Source organism: Euprymna scolopes, chromosome 37, assembly GCF_053919585.1.
Source record: "Euprymna scolopes isolate OS-2025 chromosome 37, ASM5391958v1, whole genome shotgun sequence".
NCBI lineage: Eukaryota > Metazoa > Mollusca > Cephalopoda > Sepiida > Sepiolidae > Euprymna > Euprymna scolopes.
Genome location: NC_136518.1, coordinates 14,813,177 through 14,839,443, shown reverse-complemented (window position 1 = coordinate 14,839,443; position 26,267 = coordinate 14,813,177). Strand labels below are relative to the sequence as shown.

The 26,267-nt window shown below is 29.7% G+C and overlaps 1 protein-coding gene across 23 annotated transcripts in view; it reads left to right on the top strand.

Moving 5' to 3' along the window:
- LOC145261098 (uncharacterized) overlaps positions 1–26,267 on the top strand; it is a 446,786-nt gene that overhangs the window by 268,182 nt on the left and 152,337 nt on the right. For 19 of the 23 annotated variants that reach the window (XR_013864412.1, XR_013864410.1, XR_013864411.1 and 16 more), the window contains exon 13: positions 10,807–10,953. The exons of the other annotated variants lie outside the window; for them this stretch is intronic. Coding sequence is in view for 16 of the 19 variants with exons in the window: in XM_080119315.1 (XP_079975441.1) it covers positions 10,807–10,953 (147 nt within the window). In the remaining 3 variants the exon portion in view is untranslated. The remainder of the gene's footprint in view (positions 1–10,806; positions 10,954–26,267) is intronic. 23 annotated transcript variants of the gene reach the window in all.

Here is a 26,267-nt window from a genome sequence, read left to right as displayed (position 1 = left end):
CCCCTTCTTTTATCCTGTAATCCTCACATTCCATCACTTATGTTTCTTACAAAGGGGGAAGAATTGCTGTTTTCTGCATTGGAATCTATCCATATAACATTTATCGTTGGCCAGTTTTTTACTTTGAGGTAATATTTTTCTGTTTCTTGTAGCTTCTTACATTAGGTAGCTTCATGCCTTGTCTGGAGCGATTTTCATTAAAATGAACCTTTAAAATTTGATAGGCATTTGAAAGCATTAAAACTGTCACATAAAAAGTAATTTATTAAATCCTTATGTATTAGGATCCAAACTTTTGGAAGCTATTATCACCAATAATTTTATAAATGGTGATAATGTTACTGAATTTTTGAGATGAGGATTGGTTACTCTTATTTGGATTCATCGAACTACTGTTCTCATCTTGTGTGTCATTTTCACATTTCACGATGTAACCTCTGATCTTCAGGTGTATCTTGTCAAACTCGGGAATTCGCAAGAACCTGTGGCGCAGTGGTTAGAGTACTTGGAAAAATGAATTGTAAAAGTGATATTCTCCTGAAGATTCAATTCTCAGTGTGGGCAACCGAAAAATACAATTGCAAATTACTTAGGACCTCTATCTGGTCATGGCTGATAGAACAAGAGCATGCTACCCAATCTCCTCTTCTCCCCTTCTGTGAAGTAAATAAAGGGTTCTGCTCAAAATTCCATCCAAATTCCCGAGTTTGACAAGATACATGTAAAGAAGGTTGGAGGTTGCATTGACCGAAACGTTAAAAAAAATCTCACTCAAAATGAGAACAGTGCATCCAAATATGATTAAAACATTATCTTAAAATAAGTTTTTAACAATTTGGTTCAACTAACGATTTAATGATCAAATGATATAATAATAAATTTAACTTTCAAGTTCCTATTTTAACAAATAATTTGATTAAAAAAAAACCTATTGTTGTAAAAAGCAAAACAAAACTGAAATTTAAAAACCTCCCAGGCAGTGCCTGATATAATATATATTTTTCATATGTTATTGAACTATTTTATTTTAGATTTTTTTTTTTTTTAAATAATCATTGAATGTTTATTTGCCAGAATTCCAAATTAGTATGAAAAACATTTTGATGATGACTAGTATTTCAATTTTTTTTTTTTTTCTCTCTTAGCTTGTTTAGAGAAATTTGATTGTTTTAAGCTCTTGAAATAAGATTTTCTAACCTGTTTATTTCTCGGGTTTTGTGACTAACTTTTTAGTCATTACATTTAACCAGGTGAATGTATTTGTTAGGGCAGGACACTGAACAAGAATGAAAAAATATACAAATTTCTAAATACAAAAGAAAATCATCTTCCACTCACTGGTTTTTCTTCTTTATTTCAGTGATTTTAATCAAAGTTTTTTTTTTCTCCCCTTTTTTTCATTTAATTCTTAGTTTCTTGTCCAGAATTCCTCTTATATTATAAAAAACTGAAACAAAGAAAAAGACATGTATGTAGTCATGACAAAATCAAAATATTGTATTCCAAAAGTTATGTTAATTGATCAAGTGGTTTTATTTTTATTAAAAAAAATCATATATAAATATTAATATATCAATATAGATCTCACAAGTTTGAATTATTGGAATTTTTTTTGTTTAGAGTCTTTGGAAAATGACTGACAAGACAGCCACTCTCCTTGGTTACTCATAAAGTTTGATTTTCTTTATAAAAATAAAACTACTTGATAAATTTATGTAATTTTTTGAATATTTATTCTTTGTTATATGTACATACATTATACAGATTTTCTTTGTTTTTTTAATATAAGGTGAATTCTGGACAAAAAGCAATCCTTGTTTTAACAAATTAAACCAAATAGAATTAAGTTTGGTTGGTGATTCTTGCAGTTTAGTCTACACTGGCTGAGACTAATCTGCCAAGCTCAAGTCTGTATCAAACTAACTTGACGACAAGGGACATATCAAGCTCAAGAACCCTTGAGTACTATGTGGACAATTTGTGGTGTGATGAGAACTGCATTCAATTAGTCGTTTAATTGTTTTTTGCTGATCCATCTCAAAAGAAGTTTTAATAAAAATTATTGCAGGACATTGTTCTTACTTTGAAGCATAGGATATATATGTATGTAAATTGAAGTTTTTGGTTTGCATCCAGAATTTACTCCATATTAAAAAAAAAAAAAAAAATTGATGTGCATACCCATGGCGGACGCAAATATCTTATTTAAAAAATCACGTAAATTGATCAAGTAGTTTTATTTTTAAATAAGAAAATCAAATTTTATGAGTAAAAAAGAAGCGATTTTCACGTCATCTTCAAAATAATCTCAAGAAATAAAGGAAATTACTCAACAATAATTCAAACTTACAAGATTTTTGTTGTAATATCTAAAAATTCCTATTAATCACTTTAAAATGATTTTCTTTATGAAATAAAACTACTGGATCAGTTTAAGTGTTTTTTGAAATATGAAATTATTTTTTTGCTACGGGTATGTATACCATACAGATTTTACTTTGTTTTAGTTTTTTTTTCTTTTTTTAATATAGTGGAATTCTAGACAAGAAACAGTTTTTTTTATTCCAACCATTATTTTTGCTAAATATACTAAAAATTATACTTTTCCAATAAATTTATGGAGTTTTCTGAAATTTTAATGCTTAGGTCATAGGATGAGAAAATTGTGAAATCTTATCCCAACTAATCCAACGGATGCATTTGTGTATTTTTTTTTTTTTTTTTTTTTTTTGGTAAAATGTGATGTAGCATTGTTAAGTGTAAAAAAAAATATTCAGAATTAAGGGATTTTTTTTTAGTTAATAGGTTTTAATTATTTAAAATAAGAAACTTTCATTTGGTCAATTTTGTCAGCTGATCTATTGATGTCAAATTTGTCCATCTGAGATAAACTACGACTGACTGAAACCACTGCTAATGAATTTATGAATAGTGTCATTTGAACAGTTTGTTCTTTAATTTATTCATAGCTCATGTTTCTATATCAATAATTATCTTTAATTTATTCATAGCTCATGTTTCTATATCGATAATTATCTTTAATTTATTTATAGCTCATGTTTCTATATCGATAATTATCTTTAATTTATTCATAGCTCATGTTTCTATATCGATAATTATCTTTAATTTATTCATAGCTCATGTTTCTATATCGATAATTATCTTTAATTTATTCATAGCTCATGTTTCTATATCGATAATTATCTTTAATTTATTCATAGCTCATGTTTCTATATCAATAATTATCTTTAATTTATTCATAGCTCATGTTTCTATATCAATAATTATCTTTAATTTATTCATAGCTCATGTTTCTATATCGATAATTATCTTTAATTTATTCATAGCTCATGTTTCATATCCATAATTATCTTTAATTTATTCATAGCTCATGTTTCTATATCGATAATCATGTTTCATATCCATAATTATCGGCACAGATTGAGTAGGTGTGTTCTTACTAATTACAGGATACGTCTTCAACATCAGTCCAACAATGATTTTTTTTTTTTTTTATTCTCTCACTCAAGTAATGGTATTCTTCAATCTCAAGAAGTCTACTCATGCCAGGTTTTACTTTTTCATTGAGAAGGGGTTAGTTTATTGCTAATCACCTAAGGCACTCCTACCAAGGAATGCTGACAGGGCTGCTTAGGCGTTTTTGTGAGTAGTGTATGCTAATGATAGTATGCTGGCTTAAAACTACACCTGACCTTGTGTCTAACCTCCTGGAGAAACTGACCCATTTCATACATATGTGTATGTTTGTATGTATACCCAGCTTAAAATCAAAAACTACAAAACAAAGACCCTCAAAGTTGGTATATTCTTGATAAGCATTACCCTGGATGCATAATATCTAAAATTTAGGAAAAAAAATTATTCATTCTCTGAGGCTCAAGTGAACCAGACTTTTGTCAAGGAGTGGGGGTAGTATTATTATGTACTAACTTGGAAATGAAAATGCCAACTAATTCCACATTGAATCTATTATATAAAAGAGAGTTGTCTGTGTTCAGCTAAAGAGGAATAGGCTGGGTTGAAGGGAAAGAGGTTTGGGGAGAGAAAGATAGAAAGAGATAGAAGTTTTAATAGAAATATGTTACATTTTTGCCCTGGAAAACGCGTGTAGCTCTGCTAGTTTCATTTAAAATACAGTTTCATCTTGGGGGATGTTATGGGTTGTTAAAAAGAATGTGGTGCAATTTGTTCTGATTTTTAACTCTAAAAAATAATTAACGTTTTCATCAGAAATGATTTTTTTTTTCTAATACTTATAGAATTAATGAACTTATTTGGATTTGATTCACATCGTTTTGTCAAATGTAACCTTTTTGAGATGCAGCTTTTTAAAGTTGGCTCTTTCAATCAAAGCTGGGAATTATTTTCTTCAAAATTCCATATAGGTTCTCATTTTTAGCATAAAGACTCTCTAGTTTGACCCAAACATTTACAAGTTTGAAAAGATGCACCTAAAGGTTAGCGGTTACATTAACCAAAATGTTGTGAATTCCACAACCAAGCAGAGTTCAAATCAGCTATCCTCCTCACCTGAGAAATTCTTAAATATTGTAATAAGTAAAATTAGTAAAACATAAAAAAGTGCACCCGGGAAAAGATAAAATATCAGGACCTAAAAAATGATAAAAAAACAACATGGTCTCTGAAAGAAATAAACATTATACCAGTTGTGAAAAGAGCAACTGGCCTCATAAAAATACTTAGGAGCAATCCCTGGAAAACCAAGCTGTAAGGAAATACAGATAGCAGCCATAAAGGGAAGTGTCTATTCTTAAAAGAGTCCTCAGATATAAATTTAAATTGTAATAGAATCAAGTGTTAGCCCCAGGAAGGAGCCCCTTGATCTCTTCAAACTAACATAAGTAAAATTAAAAAAAAAAAAAAAGGGTAATTTTTTTTTTTTTTTTTTTTTTTTTTTGTGTTATCAAAATGTATTATGTTTCTTGAGTTTATTATGATTGGAGTATCCCCCCCCCCCAAAAAAAAGTATCATGTGATGTTTTGATTAGTTATTAAGCACCAAATATTTAAAATGGAAGAATTTTTACCAGAGTTTCTCAAATTTATTTTTGCCCCCCCCCCCCCCTATAATAATGCTTATACTTACTTCTTCAGTGTATTTAAAATATTTTTTTATTATTATTTGATGAATAACTGAAACATTTGTTGTTTTGTACAATCTTATTATATCAGGTTGTAATAAAACTTTTGTCTTATTATAAGGCTTGATGAAAAAAAAAACATTTCGATTTGATACTTAACATATTCCCGTGTTCTTATCTATGATTTTGTTCCCATCTGTCAACACTATGTTTATAAAATTCCCTTGCTTTTGAACTGAAATTTATTTTCAGTGTTTGTTACATATATTATTTTATGTAAATATTTTCACTATTTACTTTGGCTGTGCTCAATATGTAAGTAGATCAAGGTAGTAAGTTTTGAAAATATATATGGCAATCAAGCTATACAAAATTTTCCATGTTTCCTCCTTGTGAGGATTTGTCAGGCAAATGCAGAAAATTCTGTGTAGTTTAATTACCATATATTTTCCAAAATGTGTGTGTTTGTGTGTGTATGAGAGGGTTCGCACAAACTTGAAAAGTTCCTGAATTTTGATTTTGCCTTGAAATAGTCTTATTTCTATTATTAGCTTGGAACATCCTTGAAAATTGTATTTATGTCCAGTCAAAATTTGTATTGAAATATTACAAATAAAATCCAAATAAATACCATTAAATTATTTTTTAAGTATTAATAAAAATACTATTAAAATTTATTTTTTTTTAATATTTAAAATAAAATTGAAATACATTTTGAAATTGCATAGTAGTATTGTGGATACAACAATTATGTCCCCTTATCACAAAACTAAGTACGGCACAATCATGTTGACACACCGTTTCTCGCCAGTTCACCAAAGTTAAACAACGCTGAGCCTGGCCAGTACCAGATGGGTGACCATTTGGGAAGGCTAGGCGCTGTATGACAAACTACAAGCCGTTGTACCCCCTTGACATAAATACCTCCGTCAAACCTGACAAGCAGCAAAGTCCCACCCCTACACAGTAGAGATCCCTAGATGTAAGAAATCCTTCTACTCTAATAGTTTCTTCCCCAGAACTTCTAGACTCTGGAATTCCATTCCAGGTTCCTGCTTCCTCAACTGTACTGACATGCAGAAGTTCAAGTGTAATATGAACAGACATCTTGCTGCTCAAACCCCTACCTAGTATCTTTGCAACTTATGTCATTGGTCATACATCAAAGTGGCACTGTGCCTTGTTTGAGGTGAAAATGTAATTTAAAGAAAAAAACATTTAAAACTACTTAAAAACACTAAAAAAAAAAAAAAAAAAATGATGCAGGTAGATTGTAAAGTAACTTTTATTGGTTATGGTAACATTTGTTGTATATTTGATTTTTGTTTACTACTTTTTTAAATCGCTGTAGGTTGTAAAATAAACCCCAAATTTTGTTTGGAAAATTTTGTCTGGAGAAGGTTTTTCAAAGCCTTGAAATGTCCTTGAAAATGAACATTGAAAATCTATGAACCCTGTGTGTATGTGTGTGTGAGTGAGACTATCAGAGCTACCTAATGTTACCAGGGGCAAAAATGTAACGTATCCATTAAAACTTCCATCATTCTACTTCTCTCTTTTCCCTTCTCATTCCCCCCTTCTTCTCTGACCAGCCCATTCCACTCTAGCAGGACATAAACACACAGACAATTATCCTTTATATAATAGGTTCCTCATAGGAGTCTGCAGTTTCTTTCCAAAATTAGTACATAACACAGATAAAAACGACACCTCATCTCCAACCCTCGACAAAACATATATTCTAGATATTATTCATTCAAGGCCACACTGATTAAGACAATACTAACTTAATTTGTTTTTGTCTTGTAATTCTGGATATTTAGCTGAACATACAAACATACACATAGACAACTTCCCTTTCCATTCAATAATGCAACACCGCTTAAAGATGTCTGACCTAATAATGATGAATTCTATAAGAATATCATAGAGAAAGTTTGAGATTTTATTAAAGGAAGGATTTCAAGATCTACCCTAGCTAACGTTTTGTATGCTGTAAATTCTCTAGTTGCAGAGGTAGAATGACCCAAGGTCAGCATTTACTGGGACAGTTAGCTCCAGAGCATCTTTAGCCAGATTTTGACCTTAATACGAGTGGGTGCCAACCTAACCTGTCTTGGATTGGAAATCTCTTCATACAAGCCATCCAAAATAACAGCCAAACTAGAAAACGGCAATTCTTTCCTCTTTGTCAGAAACATCACTCATGGATTGTGCGAACTGAAGAATGAAGAGGTTGTCGAAAGTAAACCAAATGTGCATCTCTGTACATATTTTTCTTGAAAATATTTGGTTTAGTGTGAAATTTAGTGAATTCCTTCATTGTTAAATCTTACACAACACAAAAGATCTACAAAATTATGCATCGCCTATTATGTCCTCATGACCAACAGATTACTATCATTTGAGTGGATTGAAATTTACATTCAAACAAAAAAAGTTAGTTTCAGCTTCCTAGTTCAATTTCTTTTTATATCCATGTATAAAAAGCTTATTGGCACTTAATAAGAGCTTATAGAAAAGAACAGGGATTAACAAATCTGATGTTTGTTTTTTTTGGGGTTTTTTTTTTATTAAATTTTCATTTATTCAATCTTGAATAAACTGACAGAACTTTTATTACAATCTGATACCTACTTGTTAATTATTCTGCATTTCATTTTATTTGAAAATCCTTAGATAAAAAAAAAATGGATTCTCTGAAAAGAGGATTTTTACAAACGCATTTCATAAAGTGTGCATTAGTTTTAATTTTGGATTAACATTTTGTTTTTATTTTATTTTTTGTGTGCAATCTTGTATGCATTGCCACCTCAGAGTGAGATACTAAACAAGGTCGCGTGTATGTTTTATGGAAATTTTTATACTTGTGATATTCAAATAAAATACGAGACACATTCATAGATTTTCTTTAATTAGTTGTTAAATTATCAGAGTTTCAGCTGATGTGACTTCTGACAAAGGTGAACATTATAAAAGTGCAAATACTCGTTCTAATAATAGAAATTATCTATTTTCATTAAAAAAAAAAACTTTTCTAGTTTAGAAATCCTCATATATTCAAAAAATAAAGAAAAATCTGTAGGATGTATGTACCCATAACAAAACAAAAATATATTTAAAAGAATCACGCAAATTGATCAAGTTTTATTTTCAAATAAGATAATCAAATTTTATGAGTAACAGTTGAACGGCTGTCCTGTCTGCCATTTTGAAAACAAAAATTTAAAAAAAAACAAAAAAAAAACAAAGGGAAATAACTCTATAATTCAAACTTGTGAGGCTTATGTTGTAATACCTACAAAATTCCATTAATTGCTTAAAAATAATTTTCTTTATACAAATAAAACTACTTGATCAATTTGTGATTTCTGGAATATATTTTTGTTTTGTCACTGGTTAGTACATTATATATATTTTTCTTTAGTTTTGTTTTTTTAATATAGAGAAAAATCCGGACAAGAATGAAAAATTCTAATATATAGTTTTTGTTTAATCAGAGGTTTATGGTGATTAATGTTTCATTTAAGATATTTATATAAATCAAAGTTAAACAAAGTTACAAATTTATTTTTTAAATAATAAAATTAAATTGTTTTATTCAAAAGCAAAAACATTGAATCAAAAATTTCTGGATTAACATTAAAGATTAGAATGCTTGTTTATGAATGTATCAAAAATGAAAAAAAAACTATCAGAAAAGCACAAATGACTTCTTTTAGTATCTTAATCTGAGGTACATATTGTATAAAAGATCTGGTGCTTGGCTAGAATTCCCTTTTTATCTTATTAAAAAAAAAAATACAGGAAAATCTTTGATGCTCATACTGGTGATGGAATGAAAATGTCATATTCCAAAAATTAAGTAGTTTATTTTACAAAAAATAAACTTTTATGAGGAAGCGAGGATGTAGTGTCTTGCTCCATCATATTGAAGAAACAAATTGAGATTATTTAATCTGAACTCAAATCAAAATCGAGCCTGTAATGGCTATGTTTATCATTAATTGCTTAAACCCATTAAGAAATGATTTTCTATTAAAAAAAAAAAAAAAAAAAAAAAGCAAAAGGCTATATGATCAATTTACATGATTTTTGGAATATAATATTTTCTTTTTGTCACAGGTATGTATGTCGTAAATGATTTTTCTGTATTTTTGTTTTTTAATAAAGGGGAAATTTTGAGCAAGAACCAATGATCCTTTTGTCATATTTTAAGCATGTTAAAATGCTTTATTATCAGAGCTTTTTCTTCAGGAATAAAATTTTCATAGAATTAAGTCTTTATAAAGATTGCATCTGTCGTGCGAAATATTGATTAATGGTTTATCTTAAAAAAAAAGATCTTTTAATACAGATTTCTCATCAGTGGTTGACTGCTTGATACACAACCAAACTCTACCAATTCCCTTTGCCCTCTCTCTCTTTGCCTTTCCTTTCATCACACTTTTTCCTTGTATTTTGATTCCAGTTTCTTCATTGGAAGGGCTTAACTTTAGTTATTCATTTCTTCAAATGCGCCTTAATGGTGACAATTCACTGATCTCTAAAAAAAAAAAAAAAAAAAAAAAAAAAAAAAAAAAAAAAAAATACAATTCACGTTGACACTTATTTTATTATACAAAAAAAAAAAATGGGGTTTTCCTCAGATGTTTTACTTTGATCTATGTATTTAATTATGAAAATTCTAATTTAAACTTTAGCTTGATCAGGAAAGCTATTTCAAATTTAAGCTTGACTGACCAGAGAAAGTTATTTGAAAAAAAAAAAAAAAAAAAAAATCAATCCAAATCAAATCGTCATAAACCATTTTTCTATAATATTCAGATTGCTCTTCTCATGTAGGTTGTTATTTTCATGTTTCGACCTATCACACCTTCATCAAGAACATTTTTTTCAAACTAATGAATCTTTGTCAAACTCGAGAATTTTGAATTGATCTCATTAGCTTTTCCATGCTAATAAGATTATTCTTGTTTTATAAGCCATGACTGTGGAGATGTTAATTTTTTATGATATTCTCATCTATAGTAAAGATTGAAACTTTCATCCCAAGAAGACTGTCATCACTTGGAACCGATTATAAATGTACACCTTTATCCATTGCCTCACGAGTTCATGTGTATGAATTTTAGTAGCTTTAAACAAAGATGTCTAGTATTGCTATGCATATATGCTGGAGGTTGAAGGTTCAATCATTACTATAAGTGATAATAACTATGAATAATGCAAAAAACAAATACGTCTACCTGGTAAAATTCAGTTGTAAGTTATACTCTTCTCGAGGTTGAAGGTGCAATCCTCAGTGTGGGCAACACTAGAATTACAATTGCAAAATTCTCAAAAAAAAAAAATTACTAATACTTGATTGTATAGTTCATAAAATAGTAAGATTTATCGAAAGAAAAAAAAAACTTGAGCATGACTGATTAATGAATTGAAATTGCTTTTCATAAATGTGCAAGGACACAGTTAATAATTGTTCTTGCTCTTGTATTTTCCAGTCTTTTTTCCCCACTTCCCCTTTATTATTTTTTTAATCTTATTATTTCTTACAGAATTGTCTGGGTTACAAGTACATCTTCAAAAAAACACACCTATATATAGGGAACTTCTATATCTGTTGCTAATGTTTCCTTCCTTTAAACGCTTGATAAAACAGTTTGCTATCAATTTCCTACAGATTTGGTTTAATGACTAATGGAGATCATCTGAAAAAGACATCCAGCAGACGTAATAAAAGCTACATCTGTCGAACTGAACAGATGACGACATTATCCTGTCATCAGGTGTCTCAGTCGTGTCTAATGGATACAGAGAGAGGGAACAGGTACTCATGATCTGTGGCCAATTAAACGTTTTTAAAAAAGAAAGAAATTTTAAAAAACAAAAACAAGCATTAAGGCAGGACACTCTCATAAAAAAAAAAAAATAAATAATCCCTAAAACTTTTTTTATATATATATTTGAAGAAGTCCTTTACACGTAAATTTTTAACAAGATGTCTATTATATAAAAGACAGTTGTCTGTGTGCTTGTATGTCCAGTTACAACCTGAAAAATACACAACGAACCCCTACAAAGTTTTTAATAGTATCATGTATTAATATAGCCCAAGAAATGAGTCTGCATTTTTCAAAATAAAACACCAACTCTGGATTTAATTTGTCACTTCTCTACGAAGAAAGAGGAGTGGGAGAAACTTAGTCTTAGTAGTGCTCTGAGGGCATTCCTAATTTTATGTTGTGTTTTTACTAATGCTCTGAAGGCCTCCGAAGGTTTATTTTTTATACTCCTCGCATAATAAAGACTTTCTAGGGAGTGGAGTAACACTATTTAACATGTTCTATTTATTTATTTTTTTATGTCCCCGGGCAATGTTGAGTAGCTTTGTTTTATCTATATCCTTATAGAAGATTTTTACATATGTTATAATCAACAGCATACAGTCTACAAAGTCTTCATTCTGATTTTCCAGTTTCTGTGGTTCATATTCTTGACAGCAAGAAAACAAATTTGTCAAATAAAACTGTGTAGAACTTGGAACTATTTTACCTGAAATGAGACACATCAGATTTTTGCCAAGGCCACTGAAAAATTGTTGGATCAATCTATTACTCCAAAAGGACTCTCTCTATGCAATGCTCGACCTGTATAAGGGCCAAATACATCCGTAGATGGAGTACTGTTGCCACATTCAGATAGCTGTTCAGAGCACCTTTTCCTGCCTTGACAAAGTTCAAAACTGGCTTCGGAATCTAGTAGGCGACATCCTTTTCACCTTCTTACAACTTCTTTCTCACAGAAAAGACGTGAGTCTCTCTCTCTGTCCTATCATTATTTTCATTGCAAGTGCTCAACTTAGCTTCAGTCTATGCCCCATCCCCTACAAAAATTCATTACAAACACGCATTTACCTACAACCACTGTCAACAATTTTCCTACTCTCTATCTGTACCTAAAACTAGGCATAAATTCCATGAATAAAATGCTTGTGGAACTCTATACCATAGGGCTGTTTTCCAACTGACTACAGGATCATTTTTAAGTCCAATGTGAAGAAGTTCTTGTTAAGCCGTCCTCTTAAATAATCAAATTCTACCCAATTTCCACCACTACCAATTATTACAGTGTTGTCTCACTGACTGCCCAACCCTCGTTAAGCTTTATCCTTGTGACATTTGGGCCTTGATAAATGGTGACTCTCTTAAAAAAAAAAAAAAGACATTGATAATGCCCTTTCACTCTCCACTTCTTTAACCATTACTTAATATCAATACAGTGTTTAGTCTAATGTAGAGACAACTAAGTATTTATGTATGTGTATGTATGGAAAAAGGAAAACCCAAAATTATTTGTTCATCAACATTTTATCTTTATTTTAAGACTCCCTCAGGATGAGGAAATGTTGATGAATATATATAATTTTGTTTTTTCCTTTTTAATTTGTTCATCACAGAATATTTTCGTAATTTTCAGATGAACGTATATATAATATATATATATGTGTGTGTGTGTTAGTTTTTGTCTATTCAAACTTGTTTGGTTTTGTAAATAGACCTAACCTCCTAACGTTTTATACTTTCTGAAACTACATTTCTCGGGTTATTTAGATTGGTATATTTGATTTTGATAAAGGGTATACCAAATTATTCTGAGGTCTTGGGTTCATACCATCATTAAAAAGAAAATATCTGTTGCTTTATTTTTAATTTATAACTTGAAAATTATAGAAATTTAAAAAAAATAGGTAAAAGAATGAAATGGGTTCTAAGTTTTGGAGTTGATGTACAGTGTTTATTATTGTTAAATACTATGTCCTTGGGCGAGATAAAAAAAAAAGACAATACAAAAATTGAAATTAATGTCACTTAATCTCTTCTGAATATATCAGTGTTGGGTACCTGTTTTGAGATTCACCCTCAAAATTGAATTTTATAAAATATTAAAGCAAGATAAGAGTACAGAAAAAAGGTAATGTTTTCTCATTTGATCCCGGACAATGTTGAGTCTTCCAGCTAAGCACAGTTCATTCTTTGAAGCCTATTTTGATTATTATAATAGGAATTAGATGCTTCTGCAAAATTGTGGGATTTAAAACAAATGTATTTCAAATAAAACCATTTAATTGAAAGCATGGGAGATAAGTCCGTTTATCATATGGAATGTGTCACAAATAACTGTACAGTAGGAGCCCGAGATGATAAAAATTTAGTAAAAAAATACAGTACAGTATATAATACACACGTATATAATCAAATAACATAAATAACACAGTAAGGTGGGGCAAATACTGTAACCCGGAGCCGGAAAAACATTGTATTCCACATCGTAATCTATAACCATATCTTGGAGTTCTACTATACCACAAGATAAAACTCTAATCCACTAAATTTTATTTTTACTTCTAATTATTTTTCTACTAGTTCATTCTAAGGAGAACTCCTAACAAATTTGGATGTTCAAATGGTCTATAATCAATTATTCCAGAAATTTTTTTTTTTAAATATACTCACTTGTTTTATGAAGACAGGATGACAATGACAAATAAAAGTGACCATGACTTTAAGGAACAGTCTCTACCAAACTCCCATTAAGTCTTAATCTGGAGACTTGAAATCTGATATATAAGGGATTTGGCCCTGGGGAACAAATTTTATTTTGTTTTTAGCTGCTAAAAATAGCACATTACAGTATATCAGATTTACAGTAGAAGTACATCAGGATTCTGTACTGAGAATGCTGCTTTTCATTTGCATCTTAATTTAAATGGTACAATAAATTCTGCAATATACACTTTTCAAAATAAACTTCACCAGGATGATGTCAACACAACTCTTAAGACAGTTGAGCATTTCACTATAGGTTTAGTCTTGTTAAAGGTGATGTGGAATATCCATACGAGTAAGCACGGAATAATCATTTTTGGCATTATTGTTCTTGCATTTCTGTCTTGGAAGTGTTGCCGTCTTAAAGGGCTAAAAAGAAATAAGACAAGGTAAAGTTAAAGCATGTATTGACAGAAAGTACAAAAGTAATGGATTGACAGGCTAATTCTGGATTCGTCATAGGCTGTCTGTTATCATTATTTGCGATATCAGGAAGCGTCCATGTAGTGACACAATAGGGTAGCTCACCATAACAGAGACAAATCCGAATAATCCATATGATCTAAATTATTGATCCTCATCTAAAACATTGCACAATAGAAAGATAAACAGACTGACTCCTTTCTCCTCATTGCGTCTTTGTCAGATTCCTCTTCCTTGAACTAATCTCCTCCAGTTGTCCTTCCATCCCCGCTTATATAATGTTTGTTTTGCAATACCACTTCAGATCTCTTGACCAACTATTACCCAGATAATAATTCTCATATTGTCCATCCAATTTTAGAGTAGACTAGCTTGCGGCCTGACATTGCCTAGTCATACAAATACATGATATTTTAATTTATGCAGATTGCGTATGTATTTTTTATAGAATTAATCCTCTATTGATTATTATATATTACGAGGAATAATCTGCCCGGTGGACTAATTCGCAAAAAAATAAATAATACTAATGATTATGTCGTTCATCGAATTCCGTCTGTTTGTTTACAATATCACGATATTTGGGCTTGACGATGAATGCCCTGGAAAAGTCACTTGTTTCGTTTTATAATATGCAAACGAAGAAATCATTTGCAACGGTTTAAATGGTAACTCTTTTAACATAAATTGAACTCATTAATAAGAAAAAATTAAAATGAAATATAGAGGAACATTTGGACTTGAACAGGGGATCATTCATTCTGTAGTCTAATTCTCTATCAATAACCTATATCTCCAGATTATAATAAATGTTTGTTTGTTTTTTTAAAAAAATGATTTGCTGAGATTTTATCTCCCTTGGCCGGTGTAATGTAAAATATTCCCCTGTAAAAATTCTTTTTTATCTATGAGAGAAAAGCTATTTTTAAGATTGGATTTTTTCAATTTTTATTGGATGAATATCTGTAGAAACATATCTTAGAACACTGCCAGATATATAAATTAGCTTTGTGTGAAATTTGCAAAAGATAGGTGTAGCTGTTTCAGAACCTATAAGGAATGAACTCGCACACATGTACACACAGTGACTTTTATATAATAGAGATTACCATAACAGAAATTTGTTTGAAAATTTAAAATAAAGAGTGCGTAAGAAAAACTATCTTTTGTTTATTTCTTCCAGCTAAATCAGAGTAAAGCAAAGATATGAATTTTAAATAGAAAATTAATTTTATACATGAATAAATCATATTAACCAACGTTAAATAAAACACCTGATACTTGTATTAGTTAAGAAAATGACATAATTCTGATTCATGTACAAAACGATGTTTTTTTTTAAATCCATTTTGTTGAAATAATTAATGACAATACATTGAAAATTACCAGATTTAGTTGCCACCAAGATTTTAGTAACGTTAAACATTATGTATTGTTCTTCTTTGCCCCACGCCCATCCCATTAGTGATCCGACTTAGAAAGGAGTTTAGCAATGGTTATCCCATTAGTTATATGAATTAAATGTATTTTAAGTTAGAATAATCGTCTCTTTTCATGAATATACCAGTCTCCCTAAAAAAAAAAAATGTATCAAGAAAACATGTTCACCCTTGACCCATGACATGAGGTCAGCACAGCATATATGAGAATATGTAACAGAAAATATTGAAATTTGATAAAACAAAAGTTTACTTTAAAAAAAAAAAAATTACATATTTTTGATGTGGGATATTTCGTAATAACTTGACAGCGTCCTGCCCTAATCATGTTTTCTTTAAATTAAAAGATGAGAACAGAAAATCATATTTGATTTCTTTGGTTCATTTCTTTCTTTTTTTTTTTAATCTATATTTATATTCTTTTGACGTTTGATTTTTATCACGCATACGAAATGACAATACATCGACTACACCGATTCACTGAAAAGTAATCCGTTTTTTGGCAAATAATTTTCATATTTCTCCTTTGAATTTGTTCAGATTATTTTATAGTTTATTCTTCCCAGTTTATAGATTCCATATATGAAAGCAGAAAGTGAAGTACACATTTCCCTTATTTCTTTGACCGGAATAGCTTTTATTAACAGAAGGTAGATTTAAAAACTAAAAAACAAAACTATTTACTTTATATTAAGCAAACAGTTCATTCGTCATGCTGACAAAGATTATCCGATCATCTCAGATGATGAATGATTCTTGTTGGGAGTTAGTTTAGAGTTAAGCTGGTTTGCGCAGAGCTAGTCATACTCTCTCGTCTCGGCCTGATTCAGCGGCAGAACAGATGGGATGCAAAAGCTGGCAGATGTGTCAACGTTCTCCTACATATCGCGCCTGATATTCTCAGAGATTACCCATCTGGTATATCTTAGGCTCAATGTTGTTTAACTTTGCTGATCTAATGAGAACTGATGTGTCAATGTGATTATGCCATATGTTAGATTAATAGGTGGTTCAAGGCAGTATGTTAAAAAAAATATATTTTCAATTATTTTAATATTTAGTCCTGCTCAATATTTTTTTTATAATTCTTCATACATACAGGAAATTGGAGGTAATTTTATTTGCACAATCAGATCTACTACCACGCTTTACATCAGAAAGACTTTTGTATAAAAATAATCTCATAGTATTTTACTGATGGCCCAGATTTTCTTTGAAATGGGTAATTTTTGGATTGCTATATCTAGTGACAAAGACTAGCCTTGTTCATGTAGACACTTATGATTGTGTGTTTGCATTATCAGCAGTAATAATAGTTTATATGGCTGCTTGCTGCTTTTATGTTGGCGATGCTGATTTGTCATAGTTGCTCTTGCATAGCTATTTTATGTAGTCTATGCTGATTATCATTAGTTTTGCCTGAGATCATTATGAATGACTCTTGTCAGGAAAAGTATGGCTTACTCTGGTGTGGGGGTTAGCTGTTTCAGGGGCTACAAGTGACCATCTTGCTTGCCTAACTAAATTCGGATTTGAGATCTAAGTTGGGCTGATCTATTGGAAGTAGGGGGTAGAAGTGCTTTCATGTGAACGCGGTGCACATTATTTAATGTCTGTTTTAAATTTGCTTAGGTTTTTTAATTGCTGCCCATCAAATATTCTAGAATATTTTCTTTCTTTATCTAACCTGCGGATTGGCTAAATGTTGCGTAGGCATTTTGTTTGCACCTTTGCATTGTCATTTATTCATAGTAGTTGAGCTGATTACATCTAAAGTCAGTTCCGACAAGTTAGTACTTTGTTGTAGGACCTTTTGTATTTATTTTTTTCATTCATTCTGCAATAAAATTAAATAATGAAAAATCTCCAATGACTGAAAGAAATGCAGGATCTTGATTCCTCATTGTAAATGATCTGATTGGCCATATTGAATGCTTTTGTTTCGGTTTAGATGTTATTAGTAAATTAGAAGTCTGTATCCTGCTTTGATATACGAGTGGTATGAATCAAAACAACTGCACCATCTTCTCACATTTTCAAAATTTTACTGCTGTTGGCAAATCTACTTGACTAAGCTTTCATTCATCTATAGTGTGTTTTGGAACTGTATTTTTACTGTTGTTGAGTGAGATACCAGACTGAGAGCAACCTACCTAAACAGATACCTCATTTTGAATCTTATCAGCTGCCCACATGTGAATAAGGACTTTTAGTGTTTTTTGACATTAAATGTCTTTTACGATTCTGAGTGCCAATGACTTCACCTTTTCACACTAATTCTTGCATTCTGCTGATACCAAATCAGGTTGTCTTAATGTATTGGTTTCCAGATCTAGAATGCACCAAACATTGATGTTATTGTATTTTTATCCTTTTTCTTTGTAAAACTCAATCATGTTCTGCAAAGCCAAAATCAAAAACAATTCTCTACAAAACAACCAAACCAAACACAATGAATAAATATTTAAAGATATTAAGAACTTGAAGCATAAAAACTTTCAACAAAATGATCAGATTCTGCATTAAATAACCTGAAGACGAAGGAACCAAACCAAAGACCAATTTTTTCATACTTCTGAAATTACTTTGTGTGTAAATAATTGAGGAAATGCAATATTTATTTTAATATAATGAATTGATATACTGTTAGGAGTAAACTGTTCAAACAAATTCAGCAAAGAAATATGAAAGCTATTGGCAAAAAAAAAAAAAAAATCCTGTTAACTGAATTGAGATTGTGTGTGTATTTCTATTTCTGGTATTTGCTTTTGATTTTATTACGATTTTTTTTTTTTCTTCCAAAAAAGTTTTTAAATGTCAGTTTCTACCTTGTTGCATGTCGCATGCAGCATGAAGTAACCTTTTGAAGAGCGAAGAGCATGCAAGTGACTGTTTAAAAACATTAAAAAGTCAGCAGTTATTTCCCTGGTCTCCATAAAAAAAAAAAAGAAAACCTTCAACTGTCAGTTGTATATTTTGTAGATATACTGTACTGTGTTACTTTTAAAAGATATATTAGTAAAATTCTAGTATTACCAGAAAATTTAACTAATGTGCTTAATTATTGAAGTAAGAGCGCGATATATATTTTTTAAAATTAATTTATACAATTCATCATAGAAACTTGGTTTCTCAGCACGTGTTTAAGATGGGTGAGGACAAGAAGCATTTCAACCTTAGACAAACACATGCAGTGAAACTATAGGATACTTTGGTTAATTACATGAATGAATAAAACTGATATATAATATATTCTTTCAAAAACAGCTGTTTTGTTGTATCACAGCTCTTCAGTGTAACTAGAAACTGTAATATATATATATATATATATATATAGATATATATATATATATATAATGCACACATACCTAATTTCCAGAGTTGTTTATGATGTCTAGACGTTGTCGTGTATTGTTTTTCACCGTTATTTTGTTACCTTTTTATGTTTTCATTAAAATTGGCCATTATTAAAGCATTTGCAATGCAAGTGATTTACAATTTATGAAGAAAGTTTTTCTACAAAAATTTTCAAGTTTTTTTTAGGTATATCTTTTTAATAAAACATTCACATACATACAACATTTATTTACCATGAAAAAATCTATTTAAAAATGTGTAATTTTGACAGAAAAAAAACAAATGAAATCTCTGTAAAACAGTTTTTCTTAAAAACAAAAGTGAGCAATGGAGGTTCCTCTGAGGGGAATAATGCGATTGTTTTTTTATTTACTTTTTTTTTTCTCTAGAGATTTCCATTTTTTTAATTTTTTTTTATTTGTTTAGCCACCATGTCTGATTATTCTTTCTATTAAAAGAAGTCATTAGACCCCTTCCTCTCTGTAGGCCATTTTTCATCTGGCTTACAATTTTATTTCCATACAGATCAAGAATTCTTTTACTATTCTTGTTTTTTTTTTTTCTCCAATAGTTTCTATGAAAATATTTTCTTTTTCACAACATTTCAGATATTTCCTTCAATTTGACATATTTGTCTATCTTAAATTTTAAAGTAAACTCCCACACACATTTGATGTTCTCCAAACTTATATTCCAGTAAATGATTTCTCTCTTCTTGTTGTTGCAAATAATTACCTATATATAGGTGTGTCCTCTGAACTTGTGCAATGAGACCCAGCTTCGTGTACTTGTTATGACTTAACTTTTTAAACTGTATCATTTCAGCATACACATATGAAAATCGTCCTCTTACCCTAAACTTTATTTTCATTTTTTTTTTTTATATAAGTTTCCCTAAATTATTTTTTATTTGTATGTTTTAATCTGGTCGTACTATTGCAGTATTATTTCCATGTGTACAAACTGAAACCTCATCTGCCCTTCCACTATTTTTTTTTTCATCTTTCTGCCCCTACCTTCTCTAACTCGCAGGAATATTTATAACAAACCTGACATTCATGCAACTTTATCTTAATTAATACTACATAAACCTATACTGAGACCATTACAACAGCCATTCCTTGTTTTTTCTTTTTGTTTTTTAAGCTTTGAAGATAAATTTTATTTTTGTTAAACTTTATAATTGTAATAGATTATAAATTACATTTTATGGTACTTGTCCAGAATTCTCTCTACATTTAAAAGAAAAAAACAAAAAAATATCTGTATGATGTACATATTCAGGACAAAATGAAATTCTCATATTCCAAAAAAAAATCCTGTAAATTGAAGTACTTGTATTTTTATAAAGAAAATGATTTTTAAGCAATTAACAGTAATTTGTGAGCATAGCAACATAAATCCAGTATGAATTATGTTAATTGATTTAGTAGTTTTTATAAAGAAATCATTTTTAATGTATTAATGATAATTAACAAGCATTACAACATAAATCTTGCAAATTTGAATTATTTCCTTTTTTGGTTTTTAGATTGTTTGCAAAATGGCAGACAAGACAGTTGTTCTTGGTTACTCATAAAGTTTTACTTTATTTTAAAAATTACTTGATCAGTTAATGTGATTTTGGGAATATATTTTCATTCCGTCATAGTCCATACATCATACAGATTTTTAGTTTTTGTTTTTTAATACAAGAGGATTCTGAACAAGAACCAATTCTATTTCCATCACCAAAATTAGAGTAAAATGGGTTTCAGCATAGTTTCAGCATTACTTACAAATATTTTATCTAAATTTTGTTTTCATTTTAAAAATTTACAGAAAAATAAGTTTTAGCCAGTTTCATTCTATAAGATAAAATTAAATAAAGTGAAATATATTGAACCTATGTGATTGTATAAATATTTGGTTTTATTAAATATTTTCACTTAGATTTTAGAGAATCAAAACTTAGAACTTCTGAGATTTTTTTAAAGATCTTTTTCCAAATGTCCTGCTAATTTTTAATTGTGATTTGTAAATATTTATCGCCAGTAGTTCACTCCAGTTGCACATCTGCCAGGTTTGATATATGTATCTCCTTTAATAATAATCAACTTTTTTCATCACTATCCAACCATCTACAGCTTCTCTCTGGAACACTAAGTATTTTCTGGTTCATTTTTGCTCATTTCTCCATTTCTATTACTAGACACACATCCACACACGTTGGACAATTTATGAGTTTTTATTAAATTCTCATATCATTTACTTCATCTGTTATTTAACTGTCACAATGAGGCACAGGACTGGGAAGTGTGCAGACCCTTTAATATTTCAAATACAATGTTGTTAGTTTTTTTTTTTGTTTTTTTTTTATATATATATTATTTTAGGACTAGAGTTTCCATTTCATCAAAAATGAAAGAACTGTTGATTTCTTTGAACCAATAAATCAAGTATACCAAAAAAGAACATATATATATATATATATATATATATAGTCATCCACATACAGTACTCTTTTGCTGTTTCACAGCTCACCAGGGCAGCTAGACAAGCAACTACCTCAAGCCAGGATCGAAATATATATTTGCAAACTTTTTATATCACAATGAAATCTATTTCCTTTTAAATAATGAATTATTTGCATCATACTCATCAGAATTAGATTCATTGTTTTTTTTTTTTTTTTTTTTTTTTTACAAAGGCATCACCACATTATCAAGGCCCAGAGGCCACTCAAGGATAAGGGTTAAAGAGTTTACAGTAGAAATTGGTCAATATAGTAATCATTAGTAATGAAAATTTGGTAAATTTAATAACTTATATGGAACGGCTCATCAAGAGCTTATTTACTTTAGACTTGAACACAACCATATTGTAGTCAGCAGGAAAACGGAAGACAATTCCACAGGCGTGCAGTTCTAAGAAAGAAGCTTTGTTCATGGAATCTACGTTTAGGTTTAGGCACAGATGTTTATTGCTATTTGACTTCAAGCCATCACAGACGATTCCAACCTTAAATATATTTGGACAGCATTTTTTCTCATGTTTCGTTGAACAGCAGGGATAATTCCCATTTGTTTCTCTTGTTTCATAAACACAATTTTTTTTATTCATCACGTGCCTAAACACTAACGAAGATACTAAAAAGAGCTCTTGTTGGTTTCAATAAAAAGCAGGGCAATGTTGGCAGCTGGTTTGGCTGCCCCATACCCAGTGTTATTGACCTTTTGGTCAAGATCAAAATGTAGTATCTGTTCTTCAGATGCTGCACTTCCATTTCTTGTTCTCTTTCAGTGGAGGAGCAGTCCTTCACGACTGAGACAATTTTTTATTTTTGTACCTTTTCTCCACGTTAAAAAAACGATCCTGGTGTCTAACTCTGTCCTGTGGGGAGGCATTGTAAATAGGTACAATCTTCAAAGGAAGAAAATTTTTTAAAAATCAAAATGTTCGGTTATGGGAAATTTCTTTTTGTATTCGAACGGTACGTTCAAATATTGGCCTGCCAAATGGAAAAGGTAGATCACAAGAGAAACAAATTATCTCTGCTGTTCAACGAAACATGCAATTGAAGCAGTTTCTCATGCTATCATATTTAACTGAATTGTCTCCCTTAGTGTTAGGTGCTATTTGTATATATGTAATAATAATTATAAAGATATTGAAACCGCAGCACAAAGCATATTATGGTTGATTGTTTTTGTATGCATGCACTTGTGTGTATGTGTTATATATTTTTTAATATTTAAAACATTATTTTTGTTTAATCTATTTTAATTATCTTCTGTTCATATGTATATATAGGGTGTGGGTGTTTTGGTCAATTAATCTAAACATTTTGGTTATTGTCCAAAATCCTCTGTACATTTAAAAAAAAAATATATATAACAAAGAAAAATCTGCATGTTTTACATGCCAGTGATGAAATGAAAGTTGTTTTTTAACAAGAAAATTATTTTTAAGTGATTATTTGGAAATTCCTAGGCATTATTACAACATAAATCTAGTAATTATGAATTGAGTTATCTCCTTTGTTTGTAAAGATTAAAAAAAAAAAAAATCGGTGGCAAGACTGCCATTTCTCAATTACTCATAAAATTTGATTTCTTTATAAAAATAAATTACTTGATTAATTTCCATGATTTTTGGAATATGATATTTTCATTTTATCATGGATACATACATCATACAAATTTTTTACTTTTTATTTTTAAACTGGGAATTCTAAACAAGAGCCAACTTTATTTTGTTCATGTTAAAGCACTGTATTTGCAGTTCATGAAATTTTTTTTTTTTCTTTTTTTTTCTCATTTTTTAGTCGGTGAATGAATAAACTTTTAATATTGTTAATTAGTTATTTAAAAAAAAATATTTTTCGAGTTCACATAAAATTGGCTTAATCTTAATCTTATTTCTATTTACTTGTTCATTTTGCTACTTGTACAATATGAGACTTCAAAAATACATTTAGGTAAAAACACTATGTATATTACGTGTCATGTCGAAATTAATAAAGATGAAAAAAATATGTAGATCTGCTTGAACTATTTTTTTACAAAAGATAGATATTAGCAGCCAGCCACTTCCTATTTTGAAATGGCAGGTTTGTCAAAAACATAGATTGCAGTTACCTCCCTTGGATTACAAGAACTCTTCAACATTAACAATATGATAAAATTCTATAATTCGGAAAATTTTATTTTTACTTGTAATAGTTTCTCTACACGATCATTTTTAGTAATTTTTTGGAATTTATACGTATTTTGCAAAAACGCGTTGGTACTTAATCGTGTTTTTACCTGAAATAAATTTATTTGGAATCTCACACGGCACAAGCACCGACATGTTTGCTTAAAAGAATCTACTTAAAAAATAGATAATTGGCCAATGTGTCTCCCACCCTTCGTATGCATGGATTTTTATTTTAAGTTGTTACAAATTTTGTTTACATTGATGTTTTTTAATAGATCTAAGTACTTTAAATTCTAAGGCGAGTGTTAATTGCATTTAACAATTTTTATTTTGGGTGCGACTTCAGCGTGTGATCAACATTTAAGAATCTGATCAAAATGTGTAATTGCCACTGATGTTTGCATTTGAAATTAAATGTATGTAGGTGAATACAAAATGTTTTTAAGATGATTGCATGAATTATTGCGTTGTGAGATTATTATACTAAGTTTGGTTCTTACTCAGGATTCTCCATATATTAACAGCAAAAATAAAGAAAAATCTGATATATGCAGCTGTGACAAAACGAAAATATCATATTCTAAAAATCATGTAAATCGATCAAGTAGTTTTATTTTTTAAATGAGAAAATTAAATTTTCAGTACCCAAGAACTAAGTCTCCCCTATCATTTTGAAAAGAAAAATTCAAGAAATAAAGGGAGATAATTCATACTATATTTATATTGTACGTTGCCTACAAATTCCCATTAATCGCTTAAAAATCATTTTCTTTATAAAAATGGAACTACTTGATAAATTTACATGATTTTTGGAATAAATTTTCTGTTTTGTCATACTTTTTTTTTTTTTTTTAAATTGGGGCAATTCATGGATACGAACTAAAAGTTCTACTCTCTTGACACAGCCTTAATTTGGGCTGTAACAGCCCTCTTCAGTTCAGGAATAGTTTGAAGATTGTTTTCATAGGCATTATCTTGGGGGAGGGGGGATAAATCTTTATAATTTGTTTAATACATTAAGACAATTTCATGTTTGTACATATGCTATCACCTCCCACTCCTTTTATTGTATTGATGGTATTGTGCAAAAGAAAGTCATTTTCTTAATTTCATCTGATGTCAATATTGTGTTTAACATGAAGCTTGAATTAAAATACACTTCCTTGGCCTTTGAACTCGAAATGAATTCTCTGGTTTATTCAAAGATGGTACAATAATATTGTGGGATTTGTGTTACCACTAGACAGCATAGAATAGAAACAAGTTACAGAAAAGATTGTGAATTTTATTAATGATTTCATGAATGGTATTTGACGGGGTAATTTGTTTTAAAAAAAGTTGTCTTTTCTCATGTATGTGTCTGAAATAAACACAGAACTACATAAGATAATTGCAAAATTAACATATTTCAATTCCACATGATCACAAGCTGAGTCTTATTTATTTATTTATTTTTTTTTTTTAAATAAAAAAAAAAGGAAAAGGCTACATTTGTTTTGTGATTGACAGACAAAATGAGTGAATTTTTCCCTCCAAAAAAGATTAATTTTTTTCCTGCAAACTAGGTCAGCTGTCAATGACTTTGTTTTTCTTTATTATATTGAATTAATCTTCATTTGAATGAGACAGGGAAGGGATCGGGTGTTCAAGGAGTAACAAAGTAGAATAGAAAGTGAACCATAGGTTTAATTTCGGCAGCCTTCTAGCTTTCGCTCTTTATTTTGTCCTTTAGTCCTCATGTGCCATAAGCAACGCTTCTTACAAAGGGGGAAAAATTGCTGTTTTTTTTTTGGGGGGGGGTGTCAAAATCTATCCATCTAATGCTTAATGTTTTTGACCTTCAAGTAGTTGGGTTTTTTTAGCTCCTCACATAGTGGTATAACTTGTCTAGAGATAGTTCCATTACAAATAAAAAGGAGAAATACATTTTTTTTTTTTTTTTTTTTTTTTTAAGTTTTCTATTTTTTTAGCCAGGACAATCTCGGGTATTTTTGCTAGTAATAAAACCTACTTCCATTTTTTTTTTAATTTCTTATAACTATTATTGTAGAGCACTTTTTTTTTTTTTTCAGATTACGTTCTGTTCATAGATCACACGCTGAAATGAGTTCAAATTCTCTTTGATACTATTTATAAAATTGTAATCTTTTTATATGCTGAATGAATATTTTAACTGTTTGATATTTTTAATAGCTAAAAGTATGTTTATGTATTTTTAGTATAATGTGTTAATAAGATAATTTTTTTTTCTTTGTGTTAATTTTTTTTAAGTGTGAGCCCTAAGCTTATTAAAGCTAATCAAACCTTGTCTCCTCTTTCCCTAGAAAAAACTCTTATGTACCGCATGCCATGATTTCTAGAGCTCTTGAGTCATTGAATGTTGTTTGTTTTGTTGAAAAAGTCTGAAATATAAATGTTTCACTTTTTTTTCTTGATGTGATTTCATCAAAGGATGTTATCTTGTTGAACAAGCATAATTCTTAGAAAATGTTTTTTTTTTTTTTTCGTTTGAGAAATATTGTTTTTGCTTTCTTATTTTTTTTTTTTTTTTTTAGAACAAAGTAATATAATCCTGTTCTACAAAAATAAACAAACAAGTGGAACAGAAATACTGCATTTTTGGGGTTAAAGAGCAC